We start from the raw sequence: 9,932 nt of genomic DNA, 5'->3' as shown, positions 1-9,932 counted from the left end.
TTTTTTTTCAAAAGTAGGTATGGGGGAAGCAAGGATAATAAATAATAGCCAGCATAGAACATCACCGGCAACAAGAATATACAATATCAATAAGTTATAGCATGCATGTAATATTTATCAAAGAAATAGTGAATAAGTCATAAATAAATTATAAAATTCATGTATGATGCAAAATAATCAGCACAATTTTGAAATGTTTCATTTATGGAGTATAACTAAAAGAATAATCATTAACCAAGAAAACTAGGGACGCTTCAATTTTTTTTTTCAATAATTTTGAGAATTTTTTCATTACATGTATGGGTATGTCGCCAGTGGGTTGAGAATTGGGATCAAGTCTGACTTGACCAGAATTCAACCTGTATTGGCTTTCAATTGCTACATTCCAATCACTTGGTGCGTTTAGATTGGGTCTAAGCTTTGAGGCTAGAATTGAACTTAATTTTTAACTAATTTTTGTCAGGTTGAACTGGCTTTGTTCATTTCAAATCTAATTCCGTTACTTTCACATGTAACTTGATTAGAAATCAAATCTTAAGTCGAGAGCTATATCTCGATCTTAGACTGTAAGATCTTTTGATAGCAAACCATAGTTTGCTAGTCTGGCATCTGTTCGATCGGAATTGGTTGGTAAAGTCACTATCCAAGACCTCCAAATCCACTTTCATGCTTGTTGTTTATCCTCAATATTTTCGACCCTAGGTTTTCTAATTCAATTGAAATTTAGTCTAGTTAATATCCAACTTGCACCCACTCAACCAAAATACAAACCAATCCAAAATAAAGCTTCCTTTTTTTCTTAGAACATGGACACTACATAGGAGAAAGCAAGCAAGTCAGGGTGAGGGTGAAACTTGAACCAGATCATTGGTACTCAATCGCCAACAATGGCTTTACCACCCATGCAACTTGGTCCCTCCAAAACAAAGTATTGTCAGCTTCAATATTTTAATTTTGATTCCTTCACTCGGGGTGCGAGCGACGTCAAAATCTAATGCTTAGGCCCGTATATCAGTGACAAGTAGTTCAGCATTATTTGAGAGAAGCTACCTAAGAAACCTACTAAAATATATCCAGTAGTAAACAGATTGTTAACACTAGTCCAGCTACTCCATTCTCACATTGTACATCTCCTATGGAGGATTATAAGAGGAGTTGCATGGGTGCAATGTCTTAATTAGCATGACAGAAAGAAAATTCATATGTGCAAAGGCTTCAACTTTATCAATGCGGAAAACAAGAAGGATTTGATCATATGGAGTGCTCATAAGTTGGATCAGATTCACAACTCAGCTGATGGACCAATCTAACTGTGAAGTCACAGGCACGGAACTGGATAAAATAGAAAAGAACACAGTACACATGCATTTATATATGTTGCTTCGTGGTTAGACTGGTCCATCAGCTAGACGATGGATCTGATCCAACTAACAATTAGTAGGTTATAGAGGTTTTAGCATCTTCTTTTTGTCTCCGTGGTTCCCACCACCTTCATACCTTTGCCCAATTCCATTCCTACGTTGATCCTACTAGAATAGGAGAGGCCCCCATGCAGTGTTATAGAGGCATGTGAACGCTTCTTTTCCGTGACTGCATATCGTGATATGATGAGTCATAGTTAGACGAGCCACAAAATTTGTAGACTCGTGGATGATGATGAGGATGATGTAATTTCCTAACGGATAACACCCATGCTTGGTTGCTTGCTCCTATTAGTGATAGAGGAACCAATGTTGTGCTATGGCATGTGATCTATGTGGTACAAGAGACAAGCATATCAAGTAGTACATTTTTCATAAACGAAAGGTTAGCAAAGTATAGCAAGCAAAAGATATGGATATGGATATTGATGCGATGGAAATTTAATATACAAGAATATTTGATGCTTGGAGGAGGTACATAATCCATACACCCAATCCCAAACATAAAAAATTGAGCAAAAAGAATATAACTTTTTGGTTCTGTATACTGTATAGTTGTACATGTGATCTTTTTATTTTTTTTTCTGTTTTGAAATAAAGGAGGAGAGAAATCCTTCCACTTCATTAAGTAAAGAAAGTTTTACAAAACCAGTAGATTCAAGAATAAAACCTCTACCAAGCCAAAGGACTGGGAACACAAGTAAAACAAAGGAGAGTTTTAAGAATTTGAGGAGCTTGGAGTAAGAGGTGATCCACAAGACTACAGAGGTAGACATGTCATCATTTTTGCAAGAAGATTTAAATACTTTTTAAAGAAGATTTAGGGAACCTCAAAGTTAATAATTGGATGATCAAAATTTCTGATAACAATGAATATCATATCCACTTTAACGTAGTACTAGCATTGCGACTAATTTCAGCAGAATGCCCGAGTCACTCATACTAGATAACTACTTCATTAAGTCAAAGATTTTGCATACAAAACATGAAGCAATACCACTATACTTTTTAATAATTAATTATATAAAAGGCCTATTCACTCACGCTCTTAATAGGATAGCTTCAATGTTGAACATTACAAATTAATCAAGATAGAGTTGATACTAAAAATACAAAAGATAAAAAGATCATTATAAGAAAACATAGAGGAAAAATGTGTAAAACGTGGATAATTTTTTTAAACCCCAATTAAATGCATCAATATATCATTTAGTAAATTTTAAAATGATTATATTCAAATCCTAACCAAGTCAGGTCACAGATTGATCCAAGGCTTACTTGTTATCTTTGAATTATACCATAAAACATGATATACTATTTGTCAAATTCGTAAAGTATTACTTGTAAGCTGACAATCTAAATGACTGATCAACTAAGAGAACAACAGATCCGATCTATTAGCACCTTAACAAATTTTGAAGTTTTATAAGAAAATAAAGCCAAACAACAACGTAGAGGTCTTATTATCTTGATTAATTAATTCTTCACATCACATTACCCAAACTACATCCATATGTGCTATATCTTTGATCAAACCTAAAGTATTGTTTGGTATATTACCGATGATGTAATCACTGGAGTAAAATAAACACTGAGGTGATATGTAAATATTGAGATGATATGTAATCACCGTATTTGATATATCATTGAAATATCACTGAAAATAAAATTTTACCGTGTTTGATATATCACCAAATAGTGATATTGATAATGTATAAAATATCATAAATAGCTTTATACATTAGTACATAATAATTACTCTACAATTTGATTAGACATTCTTCATTTATAACTCCTCACGAAAATATATAACAGTAGTAATAATAATAATAATTATTTATTTATTATTATAGATATTTATTTTGATGAATTTATTAAAATAATATTATGATAATATTACATATTATCAAGCTTGATTAGGCTCAGCCAATTTTGACCATCAATATCAAGATTGTCTATTAGGAATGATTTAGCCCATCAAAATAAATTGAGAAAAAAGAAAAATATGAAGAATTTAGTATGATCTATCCATGCCAATTAATTATATCTATCTATAGAAATAAAATAGGTATCTAATAAATAAATAAAAGATATCTATATCATTAACTAAACATGTCAATAAAAATAAATACATCTAGTAGATAGGCATCTATAAAAAAAATGAGAAGAATTTTTATTTTCTTTCTAATTTACTGACTAAAAATATTTTTATCCCTAAATAATTTCAGCACATCACCAGTACTTGTTGATGTGCTATCATTTGGGATATACGTGATGATATCTAGGGCTGGCAAAATATGATCTGATCCGTCAATCCGATCCGTAGTCGATCCGTCATAAACAGATTTGGATTTAGGCTAAACGGGTTCGGATCATAAAAGAATCGATCCGTTTAATCCGTTTAATAAGTGGGTCCGATATGGATTTTAGATATCTGACCCGTTTAACCCATTTAATATTTAGGTTGGATTGAGTCAGATAACTCATTTAACCTGTTTAACCTATTTCTGACCTATTTAACCCGACATGTTTAACTTGTTTAACTCATTTAAGATCCGTTTAACCTGTTTAAAATCTGTTTAATCTGTTTCTGATCCATTTAATTTGATCCATTTAATCTGTTTAACCCGTTTAACATGTTTAACTTAATTTAATCTACTTAATGAACAGATTAAACGGATTGGATCGAATTACCTGTTTAATAAGCATATCGGATTCAGATTTAAATTTTTGATCCATTTAATAAACAGATTAGATTTGACTTGATTATTTCCTGGGCCGATCCGTTTATGACTCGATCTATTTATGATCGATCTGATCCGTTTGTCATTCTTAATGATTGCATCACAGTATCGTACAATGATGTTATTATCTAATACAGTAATATTATTATTTAATTTATTATTAAATTTTTTATTATTAAATAAAATTTTATAATATTAAATAAAATAATATATCATCTAACTCACGTTACTGAAGCGACGTGAAATATTATCTCTTGCCAAACACGGCTAAACAAATACGGAAGCATCATCAGGTACAGCATGTTAGGTGCCAGCGATTTTTCACGTACCGCGAGAAATGAACTACGAATCGGAGTGATCCAAATAACCCCGAGAAGTTGAGAGAGGAAAGGGAGACTGTTTGCATTATTCAACAAAAGGCAAACCCACCAAGCCAACCCACACCTTGGCCTCACACCATTTCCATATAAATTCACACCAAGACGTGTAGAGATCGATCTCCTTCCATCTTCTCCCCCACTTCTTCCTCTCCTTCACAACCATCTTCTTTCTCCGCCACCACCACCACCACTAGAAGAGATACCAGCATGGGGCCCCAACAGGACCCCAAGAAGACCTCCTCCAATGGCTCCTTGGTGAAGAAAGAGAAGGTGGTGAGGTACGGAGAGTGCAGGAAGAACCACGCCGCCAGCATCGGTGGATATGCGGTGGACGGCTGCCGCGAGTTCATGGCGTCGGGGGAGGAAGGGACGAGCGCCGCCCTCCGCTGCGCCGCCTGCGACTGCCACCGGAGTTTCCACAAGCGAGAGGTCCAGAGCGAGACCGAGAGCGAGACCGTGTGTGACTGCTCCTCCATCTCCACTCCCTGGCGGTGAACAAGTTTCGCTCGATCAAGTCGTTGAAGTTGGGATATGGATGCCTTTCCTTATTTCTTAATCATACTGTTGTTAATGAAAATAGATTTTGTAAGGGAATTAAGGTTGTAAAATATGGGGTTTAATATTGATATGTGCACCTTTCGTTGCTTTCTGGTTTAGGAGTCTGATAAAAAGGAGTTAGATGTTGTGGGTATAGTGTCACATATGATCTTCTTAAGGGTTGTTTAAGCTGTAGAGATGGTTGTTTTGTGAGTGTATTAATTGTTTCTTGTTAGCTCAGAAATGATAATTATTAATTGTTTAGCAAAGATGTATTTGTGACAATTCTGGGTTTTTTTTGGATCTTGGACAATTTAGATCTATTCATGGTGTTGTTGGATATGATCTTGGTCTGAAGAGATTGGAACATTCTCCCAGAAAAAGAAGAGATGGAGCTCAAGTGGGTGGAACTTTGCTTTCTTAAATTTGTTGTTAGGAAGCATTTCAGATGCGCATAATTTGGACCTATATTGATTAAAAATTTCAATGCTTTTTATGGATCTGGGTTTGAAAAAAGAAATTGCACAGGCATCAGCATAAAAGTTACAATATTTGTCACTTCAATGAAAAGTTGCAATATTTATGTGGGAGAAGATGACATTGGAATTGTTTTTAAATTCAGTGGAGTCATTAGATTATCTTATCTTGTTCCCAGTCCTGTTGAGTGATAGATTTCTTTTTTGACTTCTTTATGCCCTCAAACATGGAAGATCATCCTTTTGAGGTGCCAAATCTCACTGGAGCTCATACAAGTAGGGGCATAGAAAGGAGACTCAGTTCAGACTATTCCCTTCAACTTGAAGGAGAGCTTTGAAGAAACTTAAAAGGCAGTACTCATGTTGGCCATGTGAAACTTTTAAGTCATAGTTTGGATTAAGAGGAATTTTGTTGCTCATAATGGTTGCAATTTGTAAAGATACTTCTTGTCTTCCAATCACTCATCAAGCTCAACTTTCATCCAACTAATTTGATGTTATAAGCTTCTTCTTCTTCTTTGATATTGCTGCAGTATTACGAATAAAACTGGCTTCTTTTCTAGTGGTTCCTCTGAAATACTGCTGAGGTATTATATATCCCCATTTCACAATTATATTATCTGTAAGTCAATGTTGTGATAACTTTTCAAGAGCTTTTCCTTCCTTTTCGATCAGACAGAATTACCTCACAAATCTACAAGGATCGATATTCTTGTGTCAAATTTTCCTTTCCTTTATCAAAAGAAAGGGTGAAAATTAAAAGATAAAAATTTTTCCTTCAAAACACCGGAGAGGCATTCCCTGAAACTTTACTGTATTTATTTTTTAAATTTCAGAAACAGCTGAAACAACTTATGGCCACTTCTTTGGTGAAGCTCCATCGATTATTGAGTGAGGCTATCATATGCACCTTATCAAGCAAAAGGTGCTTGTAAATATTAAAGCGCACAAACAAAAAGAATGATCTCAGACAACGTATAAAATACGATATCTCGCTGCAAAACACTAAATGTACTAAATCAAATTATCAAAGATGGAGCACATTCTACCAAAGAAAGAGAATGTTCTGCATCCAATTATTCTATACAGGCAAAACAACAGCTTTAGTGATCTCCATCCTTGAAATAAAAATTATAACATTATAACAATATATTCATCCATTTCACAAGCATGAATGAGCATGATGCTAAGTGATGTCTACTGCTTGATGAGGCATGCAATTAATGAGACATCGCATCCGTTCGCACTGAATTTGTCTGTCTTGTTATGCAGTCAGTGATGGCAGAAACTGGAAAAGCGACTGCCCATGTGCCATTCACTAGCACTGAATGAGGTGGAGGAGCATGAATTCTGAAATGTTTATTAGCTTAAATGATACTATTGTGAAGAGGAACATGCAATAAAGACATGTTTCTGGCGGCAGCCTGGTCTCATGGTTCTTTTGAGAGGGGGATAATTCAACAAGAAGCACTCGTTGTCCTCAAAACAAAGATGGGTCCTAGCATCCAATCACTTGTTGGGTTACTGAACTTAGATCTAATTTAGCTGTCACAACCCCAGATATGTTTAATGGAATTGTCACTGGTGACTCTGGCATGCTGTATATCAAAGCTCATGTTGAAATGTAAAAGACAGCTATAGTGATTGTTATTATTGATGCAAAATTTTAACTATAATGTAAACAAGCATTTGGTTGGAGAAAATTACATAGAATAAAAGGGGTCACTTGGGAGCCTTCAAGCATTTCGAGGAAGCAGTTGGTCAGAATGGCATCAACTAGGTTTCATTGTCAAAGATTCCTAAAATATATATTATCACAAGATCTCGGGATGTATTGTTTAAATTGTCATCATCACTTGACGAATCATTTCAATAGTAGGTGGTCATCTAATTCAATCTAGCTCACCTACCATGCTTGCCCATAGAGGTCATCAATACCTCAGCACTAAAAGACAGACTAGTATTTGTTCCTTGACACAAGGAAAGTTATAATCTAAAACAATGAAAACTACAATCCAATCAAAGATATCCAAGCAGAAGATAAATTCATGGAATATCTTGCATACATTAGATTTACAAAGTCATGTCAACAAAAAAAAAAAAAGGAGTGGTGGTAATATTAGTGGTGGCATTCCAAGTCCTTTCAGATTTTGAAGACCGGAACATTGCAAGGTGGGCAAATTCTTCTCCTTTTGGCTTCCAACGTGCGCAAAAGTAAAGAGAAGTGGGCGCAGGAAAGGGACTTGAAACAGACTTGGGAGCTATAAAACAGATGAGCTACCATGGGTGGCTTTTGAATTGGAGCAAGGCCCTCATGTCCATCAGGGAGGCCTAAACTTGGGGCAAAACCAACGTGGCTGGTCCCAACCAGCAAAGCTTCAATCCATATTCCTTTCCACACATTGCTTGCATTAAGATGGACCACATTTTGGACAGTAACAGCTTGGAATGAGCTCTTTGATTCATGGACTACCATGTGGTCCACACCAGTCCAACGGATGCTACGTGTTTAAGAGTAGAAGAATTGCAAATACCAAATGATTGGAGTCACCAAATTGGAGCTAACTCTTGACACAATATCTTGCTTCTTGCTCTTTCAGGAAGACAAATGTAGCTTTAATTGACTCATCAGTATTCAAAGCCACGCAACTAAGATGGACCATTGATCAGTTTTCAAATCTTCCACTTGAATCCTCTAGACGCCTATTTTGTGCGATATCGAAAGTTGTCAGTCCATTGCTTGTGGGGTTATATTAGTCCATAGTCCACATTGTGCCTCCTTCCAAGTGACACTATTTCATGAGCTTAACTTGCAAAATGAATGGATAATGTCACACATCATACCTTCTTGTTAAGTAGTTAAAATGGTTCTTCTAGTCGATTACTTTCGCAAATTCAATCTCTTTGAAACTCTCTGTTCCTGCTTTCATGAAATTTTACATATCATTGGCTAACATAGGCTAGCTTTAGGCTACTTCTTGGGCAGGAACATGCTTGATTTAGATTAACTGTGATAATGCCTTTGGTGCTCCTTAACAGTCTAATTGACATTCTTTATTTTCTTTTGTTCTGGTTTTCTTCGATCTAACAAGCTGGGATGATTTTGTGTTAAATTTTGAAACAAGTTGACTTTTTGCCTTTAAGTTTTTTCCCCATCTCTCTCTCCTTCTATTTAAAGTAGATGATATTAATGTTCGGGGGGGCAAGGCTAAATTATTTTAATGCATGATTTTATAGAAAGTTCAGTAGTTCTAAAGAGGTAACGCATTGGCCACGGAGGCTGACTTCAGTTTGTTTTAGACTCAGAGCTCTCACCAAAATTTTGCGCTGTGGTGGTCAATAAACATCCAAGTGCCATTGTTAGATCTCATTCTACATCTGAGCTGATGCCAAATTTTGTCCTTAAAAAAATTAAAAAAAATAATAAAAAAAAAGAAACTCTCCTCCCTATCAAGCACCAGTGCTTTGATGGTATTGTTTTTTCAGTGTTTCATTAGCGAACCACTTGACCTTAAATGCATGAAATAACCTTGAATGGATCACAATGTCAATCAGACTTGGTACCTTCCTCATGTGTGGCATGAACTATACATATGGAGAGGTAAGTCAGGACAGTAGGTCATCTTTTAAGGCATTTGGAAGCCAACATGTAGGTGTTACAGCCAAGAGATTAAAGCATCAAAAAGCATAGTCGCCTATTTGTTTGTGTGTATGATTTACAACTGAGATCATGGTTGTAAGTATTGCATTTTAACCAAGAAGAACTTATGTTAGATATGCAGGAGATTTTATTTAAGTTATTTTTTAACTCTTAAATAATTAGAAAGCTATATATGTCAATAGTTGGGACCAGTATCAATGTAGTCAGGATGCCGACACGCACCCTATGGGACATTCTGCTGAACATATTGGTCTTTATGAACCACACCCAAACCCGAACTGGCTCTTATCTTAGAGTCAGTAATTTCACCAAGGTGATTATTTTTAATGGCCTCATAAATTTATTGTGAGAGATTTGTAGCATGCCAGAGTCGATGGATGATCTTTGCTTAACAGTTTAGTTATGATCTTTTCATATAATCTGATTGAATGTTTTACAAACGATCAAAAGTACCTGCTAGGAATAGGCTGATTGGTCCCATGCAGCTTCAACAAGTTTCTACATGAATAGAACCTGAGGTCTATTAGAAGCATAATGAACTTTGTAACTGGATAATTGTCCTACACATGAATTTCTTATGTGATTATTCCCTCATTTTCAGACAAATTGACTGATGGCAGATTTGGTGCTCCAAAACTATTCAACCAGGTGCAACGGTGCAGAATCTGAGAAAAATTACAAAAATGTTGCCAAAAATTTGTAGAGAAACTTGA

General features: G+C 35.5%; 1 protein-coding gene across 1 annotated transcript; it reads left to right on the top strand.

Annotated features, from left to right (window-relative positions):
* The first annotated feature begins 4,639 nt into the window (after nt 1–4,639).
* LOC105046098 (mini zinc finger protein 1) lies at nt 4,640–5,351 on the top strand. The gene has a single exon (XM_010924594.3). It carries the CDS (start codon nt 4,753–4,755, stop codon nt 5,038–5,040), a length of 288 nt encoding a protein of 95 aa, XP_010922896.3. The 5' UTR covers nt 4,640–4,752; the 3' UTR covers nt 5,041–5,351.
* The last annotated feature ends 4,581 nt before the right edge of the window (nt 5,352–9,932 follow it).

This window comes from Elaeis guineensis, chromosome 5 (assembly GCF_000442705.2).
Source record: "Elaeis guineensis isolate ETL-2024a chromosome 5, EG11, whole genome shotgun sequence".
NCBI classification, from domain to species: Eukaryota; Viridiplantae; Streptophyta; class Magnoliopsida; order Arecales; family Arecaceae; genus Elaeis; species Elaeis guineensis.
This window is presented reverse-complemented; position numbering and strand designations above follow the sequence as displayed.